Genomic DNA, 22,962 nt, shown 5'->3' with positions numbered 1-22,962 from the left:
TTCCAAAGTGTAAAAGGAGGCCGCCACCCTCTCCTCTCTAGTCACCCTGAGAAATCAGACCTCAGTTGCCTACTCTTCTCACACATGCTCTTAGATGGTTTTACTAGAGAAAAAAACTTCTCTGGGAAGATAAGCCTTTATCCAACAAACAGTTTAAAAATTGGGGATCTTTAATTCATGCCTAGCACCAGATTGAAGCAACAAAGAAAACAACAAGGTTAGCAGTCTCCAGATTAAAAGTGCACAGGGTGTGGCTACAGAGGGTAAAGCTGTAGAGTGCAAGACATCTCTGGCAACGTGAAGGAGAAGCTGAAAACACGAAAGAAGCAGTGAAAGAAACAAAGAGGAGTAAGCTCACAGGCTACAGGACTAAGCTTAAGAGGAGAAATCAGCCAGTAATCGGCACACCATCCCCCGTGTACAGCCTTGCTCTACTGGGCTCAGAAAGGCCAAACAGGTGTCCATCATCTTTTTCCTTTTTTGAGAGGTTATCTAAAACTCAGGAGGTCCCTTTTTAGGCATGAGGACTACTACCAGTTTCATAGGATTTCTTTCCCCTTTTCTCATCTGAAGCAAATGGCAAGGATTCGGTATAAAAAAAATTGTTGAATAAATAAATTCAAACCTTAGTGTTAGCCCCACTACCAGAGTTTCTAAAACTCAGGCTCTGCTTGCTAGGGCTGGTCCATGGTGGGCATCTGTTACAGGCCTACTGAATTTCACCAAGGCCAGTTTCTTGGTGAGTTAACCACTCGTGCTGCTGTGCATGTGAATGAAGGAGGACTCTCTGCGTGTACATACGTATGGCATGCACAGAAGTATAAATATCTGGCTTCAACTGTCAGGAAGAAGACATTTCACAGTTAAAGTCACATTCCCTCTGCCACTGCAGTAATTTCACAAAGGATGAACACTAGTTTATATACATATATAAACAAAAACAGGCATCCAGATGAATCCCAGATGATTTCCTTTACAACCAAGAAAATGAATTTTCTTTTTATCTGAATAGTTATTACACAGACCAGGGCTCCACAGTACACTGGTGCAGAATTGTATCCTAAAAACGGGTCTTCTGGTCAAATACATTTGGAAAACACCTTAGTACAAAATCTTCCTCATGAATATTTAAGGATGTGAGATATAAGTCCTATGGTAAAAACACGATTCAGCTTTGTGGAATATGAGGTTAAAAACATATTTCACTGCAAATGCCTTCTCTGTCCTGTGAAGTCACGAATAACACTGAACACTAACAAGACTACAGATAGGGGGTAACTCGATCAGAGTCACTATGAAACAACATAACCCTAAATCATTCAGCAAATGTTCATTAACGACGAACTGCTGGGGTCAGGGGAGGCAGTGAAAGAGAGAAAAAAAAAACAAAACTCTAGTACCTGGTAGAGGAGATATGTGGATTCCACTAACTCTGGTCTCAGTGGGTAGAAGAGAACATCAGGGGCCTGCAGCTGCCAGTTATATCTCTCAGGAAGGGCACCATATCGTTTCCATATGGCATAGTAGAAGGCATGAAGGCAGATAGCATCTTCCACATCTCCTATCAGCACCTAAGGCGAGGACACAGGTCATCAGGCTGAGATACCATTCCTAGAGTGACAAGACATGCCACAAAGGGCCTGCCTGGGCTCTCCTCTACCCCCGAGTTCTTACTTGACCTACACATACGGTTAAAGACAAAACCAACCCAAAAGTGACAACCCAGACAAATAAATGCCCTCCCTATCTGGTCACTAATGCCAAATTGATGTGAACTGCAAACAGAAAAACAGATTACATGTACTAATGAACAAGGAATAAACAACTGAGCGATAATTATCCAAAACTCACACACAGCCCAGCGCAGTGCCTCATGCCAGTAATCCCAGCAATTTGGGAGGCTAAAGCGGGTAGATCACCTAAGGCCTGGAGTTCAAGACCAGCCTGGACAACATGGTAAAACCCCATCTCTACTAAAAGTACAAAAAACTAGTCGGGTGTGGTGGCGGGCGCCTGTAATCCCAGCTACTCTGGAGGCTGAGGCAGGAGAATCTCTTGAACCCGGGAGGCGGAGGTTGCAGTGAGCCGAGATTGTGCCACTGCACTCCAGCCTGGGCAACAGAGCAAGACTTCATCTCAAAACAAAAACAAACAAACAAAAACAAAAATCATACACAGTCACTTCTCAAGCATGGTTTTGCAATTGTGTGGAATGGCTCTGTTCAATATTCTGGAGACTAATTTCACAAACAGAGAGATGAAGACATATAGTGTTAGTGACCTCCCAAATCCAAAGGAGACAGAGAATGCTCAGGGTATTAGAAAAGAAAGAAAGGAAGGGAGAAGCCCTTTCTGGTGAATGGTTATTCTTAGGAAATCTGATTGCAAAATACCTGCAGTCCAGGGAAAAAGGCCTGCAGAGAGTCAATCCAGGTGTTCATCAGCTGCCCACTGAACATGTTCACGTTGACATAGAGTGGGGGGTCTCCTTCTCCTTCATTGCAGGCTTCCCGCCTACAAACCCAAGCAGCACATTCACTGGTGAAAAGAAAGCTCACTGACAGATCTCTACCTCTCCAGCAGCCGCTGGTAGTTTCATTTAAATGGAATTAACATTAATTTTTTCTCCTAACTCATTCCTTAAACCTTTGGAGACTGCCTTTAACTATCTACATTAGACTCTAGCAGAAGATAATATTTACCACAGGATCAAAGTTCCTAATGCAGCCATTATAATGTCAGGATTTCACAGTATTCTGCAGAAAGCACTTTGAGCTTTGCGTTTAAGAGCCCTGCCACGTAAGAGAATTCAGTATATAGCATGGGCCTATGCTGGATTTCACCTGAGCAGAAAAACTTGGTTCTTTTGGTACAAAGAGTCTCTTCTCTAGTGATGCCCTATAGCATGGGCCTGGAGAAATGCATCAAAGCAAGACCCTTGGGGATTACTGCTCAATTTAGTTTGTGGCTTTGAGAAGCAAAAATAAATAAATTCCACCCAAAAGGCCCCTTACTTAAACACAGCACATACAAGTGGTTCCTACAACAGCAATGTAGAAATGGACCCAAGAAAATCCTACCAAGCTGGAAGCTCAGTAGCTATCACTTGCACTAAAACTGGACACTTAACATAGAAATACATACAAAGAAAGATCTGGGGGCCAGGTGTGGTGGTTCACACCTGTAATCCCAGCACTTTGGGAGGCTGAGGCAGGCAGATCACGAGGTCAGGAGTTTGAGACCAGCCTGACCAACATGGTGAAATCCCATCTCTACTAAAAATACAAAAATCAGCAAGGCATGGTGACACGTGCCTATAGTCCCAGCTACCCAGGAGGCTGAGGCAGAAGAATCGCTTGAACCTAGGAGGCAAAGGTTGCAGTAAGCCAAGATCGTACCACTGCACTCCAGCCTGGGTGAGAGCAAGACTCTGACTCAAAAAAAAAAAAAAAAAAAAGACAGACCGACCTGGGATAAGAGAGTGACACTAGGTAGAAGCCATTGTAGCTTCAAATGGCTCTCTCTCTCCTGTCATCCTGGATGCATAACAAAAAATAGTGAATAACATTGTTTTAAACAAACTCGGAGAGAAAAAAAAATGTGGTAATTGTCCTTTCTATCACCAAGTATAAAGACCAATCCTCACAATTCTTTGGAAAGTAATAGAACCAAAACATTGTCCTGCAAATAATTGTCCTGCATTGCAGATCTATCTGCAATTAAAGCCACAGTTAAACACTGGGATGTGTCAGCCCCTGTAGTAGCAACAAGTCTCTAAGACAGCCCCCGAGAACCTCTATTCCTGTGAGTCACACCCTTGCACAGCCCCCTCCCACACTGTATGTATCAGGGTTGATCTGGGTGACTAATGGTCTGGCAGAAGTATTAGTATATCATTCCCAGATTAGTCATGAAAGCACTGTGGCTGCCATTTTGGCTTCTTTCTCTCTTTTTCTCTCAATCATTCATTCTGGGGGAAGCCAGTGGCCATGAGCTACCTACAAAGAGGCCCCTTGGCAAAGAACTGAGCCCTCCAGCCAACAGTCAATGAGGAACTGAAGCCTGCCAGCAACCAAAGTGAGCCTGGAAGGGATCTCACAGCACCATCAGGTCTTGGCATGGCTGTGGCCCTGGCCACCAGCTTGACAACAACCTCAGGAGAGATCCTGGGCCAGAGTGACCAGCTCAACTGCTCCTGGATTACTATCCCTAAGAAACTTCATGAGATGATGCTTGTTGTTTTAAGCCACTAGGTTCTGGGGTACTATGCTATGCAGCGACAGAAAGCTAACACAGCTCTTTGCCCCCAGATGACTGACAAACCAGGAGAGGTGGTAAGGTGAGGGCAGAGATAAAAGACCCTGCGATTGTATGTTAAAAAAATACAAACACTTCAGAATGCATTCTATTTGCTTTACAAGGCAACAGAGGAGATGTTAGGGAGACATACCCTCTTCTTAAGTAGTTCTGAATACTCTGATATGCAGCATTAAACATTTCTAGGTCTTCTTTTTCACCAAAGAGAATGTAAGATTTCAAGAGGTATTCATAGAAGGAGTCCAGCCCGGCACCCAGGCCACTCTGCTTTCCAACCCAGTGGCCAGTCTGAATGTTCACAACATTGCCTGCAAAAATAAACAAGGCACTTGAGGTCCCAACTGTCTCATCAGGGAGGACATGGATGCGGACACGCCTCCTACTCCAACCACACTGCTCCTCAGCACCTTTATCCTTGGCATACAGGAGGAGTGGCTGCTTGGACCTAACATTTTTGTCAGTCTTATCACTAAGTTAGCCCAGACATCTTTCTAAATATATAGCGTTTACTGACACAAACATGGGGATAAACATTTAATGCAAAATAAAAATAGGTTTGTCATTTTGCTTTTCCAGACTGATGATGCATTTCAAAACTCAAGAGTTTTTCACAGACTTTTTAACCCAGTACTGCCATTCCTGGGAATTTATCCAAAAAAAGATGATTTTAAAAAGAAAAAGTAGCCAGGCATGATGGCTTACACTTATAATCCCAGCACTCTGGGAGGTCGAGGCAGGTGGATCGCTTGAGTTCAGGAGTTCGAGACCAGTCTGGGCAACATGGTGAAACTCTGTCTCTACCAAAAATACAAAAAATTAGCTGGGTACGATGGGGGGTGCCTGTAGTGCCAGCTACTCAGGAGGCTGAGATGGGGGGTTCACTTGAGCCCATGGATCACTTGAGCCTGAGAGGCAGAGGTTGCAGTGAGCAGAGATAGTACCACTGCCATCCAGCCTGGGTGACAGAGGGAGACCCTGTCTCAAAAGACAAAAAAACAAGAAAAGAAAAGGGAAAGGATAAATTTTTTTTAATAATAACAACAACAACAAAAGTGGTAATTATGAAAGCAAGGCACCAACTTGGAAACAAATGATCTGCCATATTCAGGCAGAATCAAAATATTTGTTTATATTATAATGAAAAATATATAAAAGTTACACATGCCAGGCTGAAAGGGTCTATGGAAACCTAAAAAGTTGACAATCTGAAGTGACACTGGTCAACTATTGGTGATAGGTTGACAATTTGAGTGACTTCTTTATTTCTATTGCTGTTGTTAAATACAACAAATGTATACATAAATTTCAGAACTTAAGACAGTTACATGAGTTAAAATAACACCCAGGCCGGGCACAGTGGCTTACACCTGTAATTCCAGTACTTTGTGAAGCCAAGGTGGGAGAATCGCTTGAGCTCAGGAGTTTGAGACTACTCAGGCAACATAGTGAGACCCTATCTCTACATAAAACAAACAAAATTAGCTGGGCATGGTGACACACACCAGTCATCTCAGCTACTTGGGAGGCTGAGGCAGGAGGATCACTGAGCCCGGCAGGTGGAGGCTGCAGTGAGCCAAGATCGCACCAGTGAACTCCAGCCTGGGTGACACAGTGAGACCCTATCTCAAAATAAATAAATAAATAAAATAACACCTTGAGTTAGTAAAATACTGATAATTAGTGAAGATAAATGATGCATACATAGGGGTTATTATTCATCATACTTTCTCTCTACTATACTCTGAAATTTTCCATAATAATTTTTAAGTAACATCTTGATCAAACATTCTCAAGGGAAAAAAACCCACCTCATACAGGTTTAATCTGGAGTTTCAATCTACTACCACAGGCCCAGATTTTTTAAAAGGAAAAAGCTGCTCCATCAGTAACTCTAAATTCCTATATTTAGAACCTTATATTGAAGCAATAAAATCTGCCTCAGAGGCAGTTCTTTTTATGGCATTTCCATTAACAATAATTTTCAAGTGGAATATGCCAGGGGATCCAAATCAGAAGGAAGCCCTCAAACACAAAAACTTTATTCTTTTCCATCAGACCATGTAGCCTCTCTGCAAACGGTCACATAAAGAAATTAGATACAGCTGACACAATTCTTTCTGCGTTGTCAGATGAGTTAAAGAGTGAAAAAGGGGCAGAGCCCAGAGAATGTGAAAAGCAAGGGGACCAAGCAGTGTGCAGTCCCAATGGCGAGTAAAGGTGCCACACCTAGTAATCCCGTATCATTGCTCCGGAGGTTCCAAAGGGCTTTCACTGCTCGCCTGGCCACCCACTCAAATGTGGAGTCCCCCAGCAGTCGACTCAGAATCCCGAATTCCACCAGGAGGGAACCGGCTCCCGCTGTGCATGTCTCATTATTGGTGTCAGGAGGAACTCCTGTCTTTAGATTCACCTGGGGATGGGAAGAGACAAAGACTGTGACAAAACTCAAGGAATCCGCAGGGCTGAAAAGCCAGGTCTCAGAGACTACACTCAGCTAATAAAGCAAGCTTACCATGGTGAGTCAGCCCTCTGCCTTCCAAGATACATCGGAGGTGAATATGGGAATTAAATGTAAAAGACACAAACAAGAAAATAAGAACAGCAGAGCCTTGCTTTATTAATAAGGGCCAGTCTTCAGGGAATGGCTATAACACTTCACTAAACCTTCTCTTTCCAGCAGGTTTTCTTCATGGTAACACATGCACCAGGCTTTAGAGTTAGAGATAAAAGCAAACTATAGAGTTTCTTCTAAATTTTAAATAAGCCACTATGAACTCACTCTTGCCCAGCACCTAAACAAACCTCAAACCGGGAGAGAAAGGAGGCACTACCAGAATATGACAGCCAGTTTCATCATGAAGGCTCTGTCCTCTGGCAGTTCTCAGCCAGTTACCTAAAAGGCTAACTCAATTACCAGAGGAGTTCTGGGCTTGGCAAATCAGATGTCACAAATATATAATCTAATTCCAGATCCTGGCATTTAAATCAGCAGCTAACTTGCTGGTCTGTGCAGCCCTTATTTGACAGATCCACGTGAAGCAATGAAAAGCTCACTCACTGAGCTCCCACAATACCCACGTGAGGATCTCTGGGAAAACAGACCCAAATCAGAGATGAAGACAAACGCCCTACACTGCTTTGTAGCAGAGAATACAAATCACACATGTAAATGAACTTAAGAATACTGAACTTCACAGAACATCAACTCTTTAAGGGGAAGGACTAAGTCAGATACATCACTGTCTGCCTTTCATACAGTGGATGCTCAGTAAATGCTGAATGAATTTTAAAATATTTACATCATATTTAAGGCCAAATTCTTCTAAGGACACTGCTTTTCTCATCTACCTCCATCCCATTCCTTCTCCCAAATAAATTAATAAACAAAAAATTTTAATTCAGGAAGATAGTGAATTGTCAAACACAAAGGGTCAAACCAGTCTACCCACCCGAGGATACGGGATCCCTGTCTTGGTGTTTTCAAAAGCAGGGAGGAGCCGCACCGCCAGGTCATGGGCCATGTATAACAACTCATTATCATAGTCCTTAATTGTCATGTCACCAAAGGGCTGCTTGGAGTCAGTTATTATTCTGTGAGCAGAAAGGAGGCTTCCCAGGACCCTAATGACAGGAAGAACAAAAAGATAATACAATCATGTTGCTTGTAAATGCACATAATCCAATTCAGAAAGATAGAAGTATGTTCATATCCACAGACTCAGAACTGCCTGCATCAGAGAGACCTGACTTAATGGCCTCTTGAATTCCTTTCTAGCTCTAATAATACACGATTGATTTTTGTTAACCATATTACTAAAAGAGAGAAAGGGAATCATTTATCCGAGACTACCAAAAACAATACTATTTAAAATATTAACAATTTTGGTAATCTAAATCTTAGGGCATTAAGAAAAGGGAGTTGGCTAGGTGTGGTGGCTCACGCCTGTAGTCCCGGCACTTTGCCAAGGGAGATGCATCTCTTGAGGCCAGGAGTTCAAGACTAGCCTGGGCAACAAAGCAAGACCCTGTTTCTATTAAAAATAAAAAAAACTTAGCCAGGTGTAGTGGCACACACCAGTAGTCCCAGCTACTTGGGAGGCTGAGGCAGAACGATCTCTTGAACCTAGAAGTTGAAGGCTGCTATGATCATGCCACTACACTTTAGCCTGGTAACAAAGCAGGACCCTGTCTCTTTAAAAAAAAAAAAAAAAAAAAAAGAGTATACTAATTGTTCTCAGAATAAATATTACTTATTAGTATTATTACTCTTGATTTATTTCACTTGGGGAAAACACTCATAAAAAAACAGAAGCTGGGCATGGTGACATTTGCCTGTAGTCCCAGCTACTTGGGAGGCTGAGGTTGGAGGATCGCTTGAGCCCAGGAGTTCAAAGCTGCAGTGAGTCATGATAGCACCACTGCACTCCAGCCTGGGCAACAGGGCAAGACCCTGCTCTAAAATGAAAAAAAAAAAAAAAAAATGTAATTTAATTCAAATTAAAAAAACCCAGAAAGGTAAGACAACAAATACTAAGTAATTTTTGTTGTTGTGGCTGCCAAGCAGCTTCCCTAACACCCTAACATCTGGTAAAGAGGCAAGGTGAAGAGGAGGAGGAAAAAATGACCTACTAAGAGGCAGCAGGCTACCAGCTTATACCTAAGTCCTTGTAGACCCATAAAGTCCCATTCTAAAGATCTGAAGTAGACTGTGACATATGTCAGAACAAAGGTTTTCACAAATTTAATTTTAAATAAGTATTACATCTGCGAACTGGAATGTTATGCAGTTAATACAATTTTCAAAAAATGTAAACAGGAAAATAAGCACAATATATCAAAGAAAGCAATATACAATATACTAGGTATAGAGCATGATCCCAATCCATTAAACAGAGAGAGAGAGAAAAAGAGAGAGAGAGAAATAGAAGTGAGAAATATACCTAACAAGGAAATATACTAAAATGCTAAGCAGTGATTTTCTGTGGGTGGTAAGATGGGAAACTCTCATTTCCTTCAGAAATATGTAGGGGTTGTCCTAGGACACGGTGAAAGAAGGAAATGAAATCAGACTATAAAGGGAAACCATGAAATTCTGTACTAGACAGACACCTATTTTACACCCCCGTTAAAACGTCAATGTGTCCAGACATGGTGGCTCACACCTGTTATCCCAGCACTTTGGGAGGCCAAGGCAGACGGATCACTTGAGGTCAGGAGTTTGAGACCGGCCTGCTCAACATGGTGAAATCTAGTCTTTACTAAAAATACAAAACTTAGGTGTGGTGTGTGCCTGTAATCTCAGCTACCTGGGCGGCTAAGACACGAGAATACCTTGAACCTGGGAGGTGGAGATTGCAGTGAGCCAAGATTGCACCACTGCCCTCCAGCCTAGGCAGCAGACTCCATTTCAAAAAAAAAAAAAAAAAAAAGAGTTTAATCTGTAAAAACAAAACAAAACAAAATATAACAAAACAAAACAAAATAAAACAAAACAAAACAAAATATAAATGTGTCTTTCCCTTCAGTCCGGAATTATTACTTTGAAATAATTGTTCCAGTTTTGATAAATATGATATGAACATGAAAAATGCACACTGCACCCATAAAGCCCATATGGACTCCCCGCCTGGATCTTGGCGTGAAAAGAGCCTCACAGGTATTTTTCTCTTTAAACACATAAAAAGAAGTCTCCAATTCATTTTATGAATATTCATTATTTTACCTTATTGTGGCCTCAAAGACTTGGACGGTGGAATCTTTGTCAAATGAAACTGTGTTGATCACTAACTTGACTGCTTTCTGGAACTCGGATGAATTTCCCATTACCTTTAAAAACAGGAACACAGGTTATTACAGCAACTTGAAATGAAACTGAGGCTGTATCATCACAGCAGCCTAGTCATGTCACCTAAACGTTTGTATGTGGTTTTGCTACCATAGAAGTAGAAACACAAGAGATAGAAAAGCAGTTATTTCTTAGAATATATTACCAGCACATGGCAGGCCCATTTCCTCCAACTCAAGAGCCCTATCTCCAAAGGACAAAACTGAAAATAATTCCTTGTAAAATCATTGGCACTCCTCATCTTCCCAACTCCACTCTCCAGCAAACTTCACTATGATCTTATTGAACATGCCAGGCACTGTGGTTTCTAAAACTTCTGGCAGGTACACAAACAAATCAGAAAACTGAAGAAACAAAAATATGTCTTTGTCTCTGCTCCTCAAATAAATCAGCGGCTTGGGTGCTTGGCTCCCAGGAGACCAAAACATCTGGAAAATTGAACGAACTTGTTTGTTATCCAGATGTCTAAACACTTTGAGAAAGGGTAATATCTTTTGGAGCACAGGATAAAACCAGTGACTGATTTAAAGGAAACAAAATATATGAATACTCAGCTCTATGTCCTTTTTAAAAAGTGATTTAGAATTATGATTCTTATTTTGGGTGTGTAGACACGATGTCACACTAAGCTACTCTCTCCTATATGAAGCACAGTTGGGCATCAAACTTTCTAGATTACCCTGAATCAAAATTATTTCATTCCACTCAAAATTTTATGAAATCCTGACACTATAATGACATCATAAAGACATACTGTGAAAGAAAAATAAATTGCTAGGACCCCAAAATCACTAAGCCAAAGGGAAAAGTCAAGCTGGGAACTGCATCAGGCAAACCTGACTCCCATTTTATTCCTAAATAAGATAGCTACATAGATTAAAAAAAAAAAAAAAAAAAAGCTATATATATATCCCTTACAATTTATCTAGAAGGAAATTCCTTGTGGGCCTCAAGATCTTCACTCTAAAACAATTCTGCTGAATTTCACCCTGGCAATGTAAATTGACAGTTTATCTTCACAGGTAAGAACAAAGGACAGAACTCAGTCATCCCTCTGCTCACCTGAAAAAAATGCATATCTGATTGCTTCCTCTGCCCTACTGTTTATGTAAAACTGCAGATTCACTAAGCCAGGCAAAGGCATAAGTGACTATTCCTCTACCTTTGTCACAGGTAAATTCTGTATTCAGTGAAAGGCTAATCAGAGAATCAAAAGAAATGCAACCAGCTGGACACCATGGCTCAGGTCTGTAAGACCAGTACTCAGGGAGGCCAAGGCAAGTGGATCACTTGAGGTCAAGAGTTCAAAACCAGCCTGGCCAACATGGCAAAACCTCATCTCTACTAAAAATACAAAAAATTAGCCAGGTGTGGTGGCACACACTTGTAATCCCAGCTACTCGGGAGGCTGAGGCACAAGAACTGCTTGAACCCCTGGGAAGGCAGAGGGTGCAGTGAGCGAGATCTCACCACTGCACTCCAGCCTGGGCAACAGAGCAAGCCTCTGTCTCAAAAAAAAAGAAAAATTTATGAAAATGTAACCATTTGTCTTTTATCTGCCCATGACTTAGCAGTGCCCACTCACCCCACCTCGAGCACTTCAAGTTGTCCCACTTTTCTGGACTGAACCAATGTATATCTTACACATATTGATTGATGTCTCATGTCTCCCTAAAATGTATAAAACCAAGCTGTGCTCAACTACCATGGGTGATGTCATCAGGACCTCCTGAGGTTGTGTCATGGGTGTATCCTTAACCTTGGCAAAATAAACTTTCTAAATTAACTGAGACGCTACTTCTTTCTTCATCAGACATTACTACTTTCAAGTATGTATTACTGTATATTATTATATATTATATAATAACAAATACTATTTCCTAATATTTATTGGTCTGCTACATTTTTTCCACCTCATCGTTATTTTGCTGTAACCTACAGAGTAAGTACAGACATTTCTAGCTTTCAGTTCTTTCTTTTTAGAAGATGATGCAATAATGCTGCAAGTTGCATCCAATGGTCAGGGGACTGCTATCTTCACAATGTTTCCCTAGCACATCTGTTAAAGTCTGTTTAAATGTTAGCAAAAGAAAAGGAAAACCTCAACAGAAGTAACACCTGAAAAATAAGCCTGAAGCACTAAAGGCCGGATATTCTACAATGAAAACCACAGAGATGGGTCTGTTTTCTTACAGACGTTTACCAGCAACAATATCTGGTGAAGCTGCAGGTGCTGACATGAGCTCAAATCAAGTGAGGATGGTGAAGGAAGTCAACAACTCTTATTGTAGTTTACCATTATGGTCAGATAGCTACAGAACCCTGAGTAACTACGTTCTGAACTCACTCACTCATGTTTGAAAAGGCTGAATGGGACAGAGGAGCTAAATGGGTTTGTTTATTTGACTGTAGGACTTCTCAGAGTCTTTAAAATGCTGATGGGCACTGTGGCTCTCTAACAGTGGGACCAGACATACAGAATATCTCAAGTCCATTTGGAAACAGAACTCTTCTTTCAGGGAGTAAATATCTTTAGAATCTGTGTTGGGAAATGCTTCATTAGTTAGAATTCATTTTTTGAACAAACATTTGCACTGCTACTATGCACCAGACACCATTAAGTGTGGGGGAGACTATGGTGAACAACAGAATAGTAGGCACGGTAGGGGGATAAAAAAACAAAATGGGGCAAAAAAAAAAGAAAGCCAGCAACTCAGGAGGCTGAGGCAGGCAAATCACTTGAACCCAGGAGGTGAAGGCTGCAGTGAGCCAGGATCACACCACTGCACTCCAGCCTGGCAACACAGCAAGACTGTCGCCAAAAAAAAAAAAAAAAAAAAGAAGAAGACAAAGCTCTCAGGGAGGAGGAGTAAGCTTTCATGAGTCTTAGGACGTTTCCTTTAAGCAACACTTGTAGGCTGAATCAGCCTCTGGTATCATCAACAAACTAGCTCTAAGGTCGAACATACTTGTCTGGGCACATTTTGATCAGTGATGGTAAATGACTGAAACAGAGCAGCAATAACTTCAGAAGGAGATATTGGGAAACTAAGTTGCTTTGCAAGTTAAATTATACTAAATCAGTATCCCCAGATTTCCTATTAGACCAAGGGCCTAGTCCTATTTCTACTATTTAATTATAAAATGAGGATGTAGAATGATCTCTCAAGCTCTTTCCAAGTTCTGGTAATTCTACTACTAGCAAGATACTAGAAAATCATAATGCAAACTTGCCTAGCACATTACTCAATTCGTGTGTGTGTGTGTGTGTGTGTGTGTGTGTGTGTGTATGTGTGTCTCCAGAGATGCAGTCTCACTCTGTTGCCCAGGCTGGAGTGCAGTGGCACAATCTCAGCTCACTGCAACCTCTGCCTCCTGGGTTCAAGCATTTCTCCTGCCTCAGCCTCTTGAAGAGCTGGGATTACAGGCACCCGCCACCACACGCAGCTGATTTTTGTACTTTTAGTAGAGAAGGGGTTTCACCATGTTGGTCAGGCTGGTCTCAAACTCCTGACCTGAGGTGATCCTCCCACCTCAACCGCCCTAAATGCTGGGATTACAGGCATGAGCCACTGTGCTGGGCCCCAATTCTAACTCCTAACAGACAGCTTTAGACTCTTCTATGGAGTGTTAAAAGAAACAAGAATAAATTATTAAGTACAAGATTTGGGCTAGACTGCAATAAGAAATTTTTCATGGTAAAGACTTGCTGGACAATGAAGGAAAGCAAAGAGGTTATAAAATCACCTTTACTAAGAAGGTTTTAAAACAACACTATGCTGGAATACAGTCCCCTGGAAACTGCTTTAATGGCAAAAGGTGAAGCGATGAAGCACACAGACATGGCACCACACACCAAGTGCCACACTGCTTTCAAGTTGCTTCTTCATATCTGCTCAGAGGTCTCCAGTTCTCCAGAGTCAATGAGCAAAACCACAGGATGAGGAGGTAATGTCAGCACCCACGTTGGCAGCTCAGGCATGGAGTGTCCACAAAACAGGAAGTAGCAAATAAAAGAGAAGGGTTTCTAGGGAGCCCCACATAAGGACTGGCACTATGACTCCAACTTGCTCTTGGGGGAGCCAGTAGCTAGATGATATTTCAGGGTACCTGCCGACCCTGAGATCTTCTCTCTTTTACTCCTGGAATAGCAACTACTGTAATTATCAATATTAATGAGCTTCTCTATGGGTTCTTTTAGGGAATAAGATAGAAACTGGTTTAAAAAAAATAGGTTCCCTAAAATCAATCATACATTTCTTCTCCTTTTTTTAATGGAATCACATTTCCCCTCATTTAACCTTCAACACATTTCTTGCCCTCCCCATTAAGGTCATTAAAATAAATAACAGTTATCAAAGCTAATGATACATTTTGACTTATCAGGCTCCCTGGAATTCCCATTGCTGGAGGGAACTAGGGATAATCCACTCCAAAACATCTTAATTAACTTTTTTTAAAAAGGTGAACACTTACTGCAAGTGTATCCAATGCATCAACAAGAGTCAATGAGTAGTTCCCTAGTACATCATTGATGTTCAGATTTGAACTGAAAAAGAAAATTAAAATTAAACAAAAAGACGTTATTTCGAAAGAGAAGACAATAAAACTAAACACCCATCAGAAACTATAATTGCCAGCGACTCTTATTTATTCAGGAACTAATTATGGGTGAATTAATACGGCAAAGGTCTTTCTACTCCAAAAGCAACACTTTCTATAGTGTCCATAAGTAGAATCGAGTTACAGAACTGAGGAGACACACTCGTACCAGAGTGGAAAGAATGTTCATGGGAAGTCAGGAGGTGAGTTATCTCCTCTCTCAGATTCAGGCTTATCACCATATACAATCTCTTTGGTCCTGTCCAACTTTAAAAAGTTCTCTTTTCATAATCATTAGGAACTAAAGGAGAGCCCTTGTCATACGACTCACCTGTAACACTTTAATAAAGAAATTCGACACCACAGTCTATTACACACAAAGTAAATACATTCATTGACAGTGTCAATATTACTCATCTGCCCTATGGTTGGGGTTATAAATTAACTTCTTTACACCATTTCTTCATTAATAACTTATCCAAAGGGTCTCCATTATTTCCATTAATTCTGAGATATTATTTAACATGAACCAAAGCAGGAATTGAGGCCTTTCTCCCTTCTTAACTGGAGCTACAGAAACGTTTCTGCCACACAGCTCTCACCCCCATAATCTACAGCAATTTTCCATTCTGAAACAACCTTAAGAAACCAACTTCAGGATGACAACGAGGGTGCAGCTCCTCAGGCGCTGTATTTCTTTATAACATTTAAAAAAAAAAAAGTCAGGCCGGGCGCGGTGGCTCAAGCCTGTAATCCCAGCACTTTGGGAGGCCGAGACGGGCGGATCACGAGGTCAGGAGATCCAGACCATTCTGGCTGACACAGTGAAACCCCGTCTCTACTAAAAAATACAAAAAAAAAAAACTAGCCGGGCGAGGTGGCGGGCGCCTGTAGTCCCAGCTACTCGGGAGGCTGAGGCAGGAGAATGGCGTGAACCCGGGAGGCGGAGCTTGCAGTGAGCCAAGATCACGCCACTGTACTCCAGCCTGGGCGGCAGAGCGAGACTCTGTCTCAAAAAATAAATAAATAAATAAAATAAAAAAAATAAAAAAAAGAGTCAACAACAACAAAAAAACTAATACATCTGGGAGAATAGGGATGAAGAACTAGTAAAATAAAGGACAGTTTGAGAAATTCTGGGGACTTCATTTATTTATTTGTCCCATTCCCAAAAACCCAGAAAATAAGTGCAGAAGCTTGGAAAAAATGATAGTAAGAGAAGACGTAAGACAACCGTTTAAGATTTTATTAGCAACCAAAGCAAAAAAGCTCCAGTTTTCTTTCCAGCAAGATTCATTGATATCTGCAGTCTTCCATCATATCCCAGAGTACTTTATCTGCTCCTTGGATCACCCTAATGGGTCCTTATCTCACTTTCCAGTGAGAGAAGCTTCTGGGGTACAGCACCTCTGTGTTGTGATGGCTTACTGTGCTCTCTGAAAGGCCTATACCTCAGCTGCGGGGAAATGGGGCTTATGTGAAAGAGGCATAACAGCTCCAACGTCTGATTTTATTTGAACCCTCCAGTTGCCTTGTTTTATGCTGTTATGCCACCTAATCCAAAGCAAAGAATTTAGAGTAAAATTTTAGATACTTTTTTTTGAAACAAGATATATATGGGGGCTATAGTCTAGGAACTAGGGTTATCTCATTTCCTACAAGCTGGAAAGTCAGAAAACTGCTTGGCTGGAAAATTGCACCTGTTTCTTCTATTTGTTGATTCTCTGGAAATAAACTTATGCAATAGCAAAAGGTCCCCTCAAAGCGAGAGCTGTGGATTCAAATACACCTCTCAAGGGCAAGTGACAGCCAAAAAAGACACAAAAAGTGCAAGGGTTGCAGGAGGGGCTCAAAGGAGACAGGGAGATCCTCATGCCCAATTCTGCCAACTCAAGAATGTTCTGCTGCGTGTAAATATTTCACTATGTTGCTCTGCTGCTTAGAAACAGAGTGGGCTTTAATAGCCCACCTCATCAGAAAGTAGCTCCCTCATCATGCAGCATCCAAGCTAGATGGTAATCAGGAGAACCACATGTAACTCCCCTCTCCTGACTCACACCCAGATCTGTGGCATGTGTCACTCTCTCCACTTGCACAGGCCCATGGAAGGAAGGTACTCACTGTGAGCACTGAACTCCTTTCCATGTTTTATCGTGCTTTGCCTTCTAATCTGTAACTAAAATAGACCCTGTTTTAAAATATTTCTTTTGCAATGCCCAGTCACTAAAAATGGAGTTGCCACAGTAAAAAAAAAAAAAAAAAAATTATTTGCAGTAACTGTGGGGTTCCTTCTCTCCACTGAGTAGTCAGACAAATCTTCTCCAAGATCTGGGGTATTCATTAGAACACTTTTAATTCTTTCTTACCAAATAATTGCTACATCCTCTTTCAAAATGTGCCAAAATAAGAGGGAAGTGGGAGTGAGGATGAAAGAAAAAAAAATAAACACCATAAAACTCTCCTAGCCTAACAGCATGAAATTATTATGACTCCATTTATGCCAGCCCACTATGCAGGTAAGACTCTGGATTTGTTCTTCGTAGATATTCTTGTCAATGTCCAACCTAAGCTGGTATCTTTAAGTGCATCAAGCCAAGAACTCAATACCTTTCCCTGTAACCAGCTGGCTGAACCGCACAACTGAATGCTCCACTTACTTCACCAGGTACAAATGTTCATGGCATTCACCCCACTGTACATTTTTAAAGTTCACCTCAAAACAGAAAAGATGGAGAAAACCATGGCCTTTGACAGAAAATTTCTGATTATGTCAGCTAACAAAATCAAACATATGTGTTTTTAAAAATTCCCACATATACTTAGCCTGTAACAGCTGTTCAGAAATCTACCTGGTGTGGTGTAGGCACAGAAATAACATAAGAAAGAGTCCCTGCGTTCAAGGGATTGATAATCTGGAGAGACAAGACAAAGGGAAATGAAGGTGAACGCACAACAGTACTCAATTCTCAAACAAGATTAAAATGTGGAATCGCAGCTCAAAGGAAAGGAATCAAAAGGAGAACTGAGTAAATAAAGGAGAATCATCTTCAGTTAGACGGCGTCACGGAAACAAGACGAGCCTGACTCTGAAAGAGGGCAGGATTTTCCAAAGAAAGAGGAATGCAGAGGAGGCCATCTTGAGCTAGGAGTACCTAAGCATTTGAGGGGCCAATATTTGTTTGGCTTAATTTGAGATTTGCTTTGTTGTTTTAATAGCAATACAGTTGAGAAGAAATTGAGAATGGTCACATGCCCAAAAGCCAGAACTATAGTTTACCATTCACAGGATTACAAAAATATAATGTCCACATTTACTCAAAGAAACTTTAAGTTTGGATCCTCCAACCCAAACTGAGGATGTGAGAAGAACTGACTTTGTATAGCTTTCTGTAGACAGAAAGATTTGCTCTTTTTAGAGTGTTCAGGTTTTATTTACTTCATGTTAACCCCTTACCTGACACCTCCCCAAGAATAAGTCACACGTACTTGGGGCAAGAAAGCTTGGAGCACACATGACTACAGAGAAAAGGTAAGAGTGTTTAGCACCGATATTTTCTATGTGTACTTTTTACATAATACTCTAATGGCAAATTCACTCTTGTTAAATGAATCGTTAGAATACATTTGATTTTTTTTAAATCTGGAAGATTTTTGGCTGGGCTTGGTGGCTCACACCTATAATCTCAGCACTTTGGGAGGCCAAGGTGGGAAGACTGCTTGAGGCCAGGCGTTCGAGACCATCCTGGGCAACAAAGTGGGACCCCATTTCTACAGAAAAATTTTTTTTAAAAATTAGCCAAGCATGGTGGGGCACAGCTGTAGTCCCAGCTACTCAGGAGGCTGAGGCAGAAGGACTGCTTGAGCCCAGGAGTTCAAGGGTGCAGTGAGCTATGATTGTGCCACTGCACTTCAGCTTGGGTGACAGAACAAGACCCTGTCAATTAAACAAACAAACAAAAAATATGAAAGATTTTTATCACAGATTATTTAGTTTGGGGATGTGAAGTACCCTCCTGTTTCAAAGCGAGCATGACAATATTCTGGTTCTAAACTTTCCTTGAGGCCTAGTATTCGATAGCATAACAGGAGGACTACAGTCAATAATCGTACATTTTAAAATAACTAAAAGAGTATAATTGGATTGTTTCTAACACAAAGGAAAAATGCTTGAGGGGTTGGATACCCAATTTTCCACGATGTGATTATTATGAATTGCATGCCTGTGCCAAAATCTCTCATGTACCCTATAAATATATACACCTAACTATGTATCCACAAAAATTAAAAATAAAATTATTTTAAATATTAAAACAAAAATAGCAAAGCCTGAGAGGAGTTAAATTAAAGGAAGGAGAGTACAAAAAATTAACTTTTCCATTCTCTGTAAGAGGCAAGTGTGAGGAGTCTGCGCAAGGTTTCTATGGCCTCCTCAAAGACAACAAAGGTTTACCAACCAACAGGTCTACCCAGCTCAGGGCACAACCCTTCCCTAATGCCATCCCCACCTCCTCAATACTTCTAACACCCTCTTTCCAATAACACATCTGTCTCAAAGCAACCTGACCTTAACTTACACATAACCAAACCAATGCATAACCAAACCAAAACACTCATCAGCAGCCTTTCATTCTGAAATAAAAGCCAACGGCACACATGATACCATGAAGACCAGCAAGTTAAATCAACCACCACCTCACTTGCGGGGAAGGGACTCTTAAGGTTCTCCAGAAGCACTCTTAAGGTTAAGAAAAACATTAAAATGTCATCAACTCACTCTCCAAACCATCATATTCTCAAATGAAAGTGTTATCACAATTCCCCGTTAAACTGTTTTCAACTTGAGTCCACCCGATAAAAGGTAATCTGAGAAACAGTCTGTGAGCAAGAATAAAGGTACTTATTGAAAGTGCTCTCTCCCTTCTTGTAATACCAAAAGCACTAGTGGAAAAGCACAAATTAAGATCCAAAATATGTACACATACTATGATTGCCTATGTACAACATGGGTAGACATATGGGCAGGAACTAGTGGCAAAGATAAATTTAAAATAACTGGTGGAATTTTATGATGTTATTCAAAATTTAATGATGTTGATTTAAAAAGAAAAAACATTAAAGCATGATGTAGGCTGACAAAAAAAAAAAAAAAAAAAACCACAATTTAGTGAAGTTTATTCCCCACCCCCAAAAAAACTGAGACAGAAAGAAAATACATTTATAGGTATAAAGTCCCCTCTAGTTAAGTGAGCCAAATCATTCATTGCTTAAAATCTGGAAAGGTCATGGCCGGGCACGGTGGCTCAGGCTTGTAAGTCCCGCAATTTGGGAGACCCAGGCGGGTGCATCACGAGGTCAGAAGGTCGAGACCATCCTGGCTAATACGGCGAAATCCCGTCTCTACTAAAAATACAAAAAATTAGCCGGGGCATGGTGGCATGAGCCTGTAGTCTCAGCTAATCGGGAGGCTGAGGTAGGAGAATCACTTTAACCCGGGAGGCGGAGGTTGCAGTGAGCAGAGATCACGCTACTGCACTCCTGCCTGGGCGACAGAGCGAGACTCCGTCTCAAAAAACAAAAAATCTGGAAAGGCCAAAAACTTTTTTTCAAAATTTAATATTTTTTCTCAAAAAAAATTGAGATAGAATATACACTTATACATATAAACGCTATGGTTAAGCAAGAAAAACTCATCAGTTCCCTAGAATTATGAAAAGGCTCAGTCCTTTGCCTGGGATGTCCCCTTGCTTCGGTAGAAATCATGCTCTCAAACTGCAATTTAAAACATAAATGTGTAGATAACCACATCATTTAAAAAACCCAAGTCCGTTTAGTCTATAGGCTTCCTTATCAGAACCTAAGGACTGGACTCCACTGCTTTCCTCCAGATGAAGGAAAACGCTTGCCCCAGACGGTGCCAAGACACTGAGCAAACCAACTCCTCCACTCTCATCTAGGGGAGGGGAGTCACCTATTTGGACTAACAGGGTCTATGGCAATGCACACTCCTTCCCTACAGGTAAGAGGTCCTTAGCTGGGTGTACTGCTCTCTTGGACTTTGACGTCAACAGCGGTGAACCTTGGAGCTCAGCCTTTGCAAACAAGGCTGGTGGACAGGGAGGGCTGGCTGACCTTCCCTGACAACCACGCCACCAGAGGGGGGGATTTATAGGACAGATCGCACAGGGTAATGACGTTGACAGTCAATTCAGCATCCAATAAATTTCACCTCAAGTATCTGGACCCCAAATGTGGGCCACATAGCTTTCCTCCCCACCACCTATCCTCAGCGTAAGAAGCAGCCCCTGTGAAGGAGAGGCTGTAACCCCGTTCTGCCTCAAACTCAATGGACGGCTTTGGAGAAGTCAACTCTTGGCTTTTTACACAGAAAGGACGTGGGTGTGGCAATCTGATGGAGGTGGGGGTACGGGGTAAAGACTTGTTCTGAAGCTGCGTTTACACGGGAAGCATGGAGATTTCATCTAGAGTTTATGTTCATCCGGAGGAGGGGCTCAAGATGGAAGTGGAAAGCCCTCCAAGCCAGCCCTTGGCACTGCCACTGTCCCTTCTGGTCCTGGACCTCAGTTTCCTCATGTGTAAGACACTGAGCTGGACAGCAGTTCTGAAGTTTGGAGACTGCGGGAGAATCAGGAGAGGAAGGCCACCGGCCCACCCCGCACCCTCAAGCTCGGGTGTCTTCACAGGGACTCAGGCGGGACACGGTGCGGGGACGCTGCCCGGGACCCTAACGGCCCTGGCGCCCTCGGAGGACAGACGGCTGCACCCCGGAGCGGAGGGCGGAAGGAAGCGCTTGGGCGCGCGGCCCCGGGCGGCGGGGGCTACTCACGGGTCCCCGCGGTCGGGCCCACGGCCGCGGCAGTGGATGGGGTTGAGCTCGTCCTGAGGGAAGGCGTGCGCCATGTAGTTGTCGTAGCCAAAGACGAACATCCCCCGTGCCAGGTCGCGCATCTGGGCACGCAGCTGCGGAGGGAAGGCGCCGCTGTAGCGCTTCTCGTACTCGTCCGGGCCGCGGTCCCGGCCGCCCAGCACGTAGCCCCAGTGGGCTGGGCCGCACACCCCCGGCTCAGGACGCCGCGGAACCTTGCGCGGGCTCTGCGTCGCCGCGGTCCCCGGCGGCTGCAGCCACGACGGTCCGGATAGCCCCCCAGGCCGGCCCACGGGCCCCGAGGCGGGCGACGCGGGGCCGTCGGGGCTCCTCAGACGCTGGAAGCCGAAGCTGAGCGGAAAGCGCTGGTAGAAGCCCATGCTGGGCCCCAGCCCGAAGACGAGCCACAATACTCCATGGAGGCCAAGCCGGAGGAGCACCAGCCCCAGGACAAGCGCTCGCCATTGCATGGTCGCGCGGGCGCGGCGGGCATTATTTTAAAGCGCGGGGGCCTCCCCGCCGACCACCGCACCCCGCGCTCGCCCCGTAGCCCGGCTCACTTCCCCTTTAAGGAACTCCCCCGTGACGCACCAGGAACTAGCCCATTGTCCCCAACCCCCAGGCTCTCGGGCGGGCCCGCCAGGCCCAGCATTCGCTCGCCCGGTGGCCCGGGATTGGCCCGGCCAGGGCCCGGCCTCGCGGGGCGCGGCCCAGGACTCCCTCCCACACCGTAGGCCGCCGGGACGTCCGCGACGCCCCGAGGCCCCGCCCCTCACCCGGGCCCCGCCCCGTCCCTCCAAGCCCCGCCCCCCTGGGCGGTCGGTAGCCCGACGGGCTGGCGTGGCGAGCAGGAGCCGCGCCGGCCCAGGCGAGGGAACTTCCAGCCAATGGGAGAGCGGCACGGCAGCGCCCGCCGGACGCTAGACAAAGACGTGGCCCTAGGCCGCCTGGCCTTGGGTAGATCGGGTCTCTCTCTGGGCAGAGCGTGTGTCCGGCAGAGCAGGGACCGGAAAAAAACCACTCTAGGTCTAGGTTAGGAGTGATGACAGTTAAAAGATACATACTGAAAAGAAGGAAAGGATCATTTCTGTATAAAAGGAACTATTTTTGCATATCGAGGGCAGAAGTTTTATAACTTAGATGTCTGTTTATGGAGGGGGTGGGATACTACCTTTTAGCTCAAGGAGTGCACAAAACAGTTAACTGCAGGCCACATAAAGATCATAAATCTTTTGATTTAAACACCCAATTTTTAAGAATCGCTCTTGATGCTTGTAAAACGCATATCCCCAGATCCCTCCCTAGACCTATCCAA

General features: G+C 43.2%; 1 protein-coding gene across 1 annotated transcript in view; it reads right to left on the bottom strand.

Moving 5' to 3' along the window:
• The window catches only part of EDEM1 (ER degradation enhancing alpha-mannosidase like protein 1), a 32,571-nt gene extending 10,220 nt beyond the window's left edge, over positions 1-22,351 (bottom strand). Inside the window, exons 1-8 of the mRNA XM_050778588.1 lie at positions 21,609-22,351; positions 14,639-14,711; positions 10,040-10,143; positions 7,767-7,938; positions 6,544-6,727; positions 4,451-4,625; positions 2,394-2,514; positions 1,401-1,571 (exon numbers count right to left, since the gene is read on the bottom strand). Coding sequence (XP_050634545.1) covers positions 1,401-1,571; positions 2,394-2,514; positions 4,451-4,625; positions 6,544-6,727; positions 7,767-7,938; positions 10,040-10,143; positions 14,639-14,711; positions 21,609-22,117 — 1,509 coding nt within the window. The 5' untranslated portion in view covers positions 22,118-22,351. The remainder of the gene's footprint in view (positions 1-1,400; positions 1,572-2,393; positions 2,515-4,450; positions 4,626-6,543; positions 6,728-7,766; positions 7,939-10,039; positions 10,144-14,638; positions 14,712-21,608) is intronic.
• Between the last annotated feature and the right edge of the window lie 611 nt (positions 22,352-22,962).

The sequence above is a fragment of the Macaca thibetana genome, chromosome 2 (genome assembly GCF_024542745.1).
Source record: "Macaca thibetana thibetana isolate TM-01 chromosome 2, ASM2454274v1, whole genome shotgun sequence".
Lineage (NCBI taxonomy): Eukaryota > Metazoa > Chordata > Mammalia > Primates > Cercopithecidae > Macaca > Macaca thibetana.
Note: the sequence above shows the minus strand (reverse complement) of the source record. Positions and strands in the feature narration are given on the sequence as shown.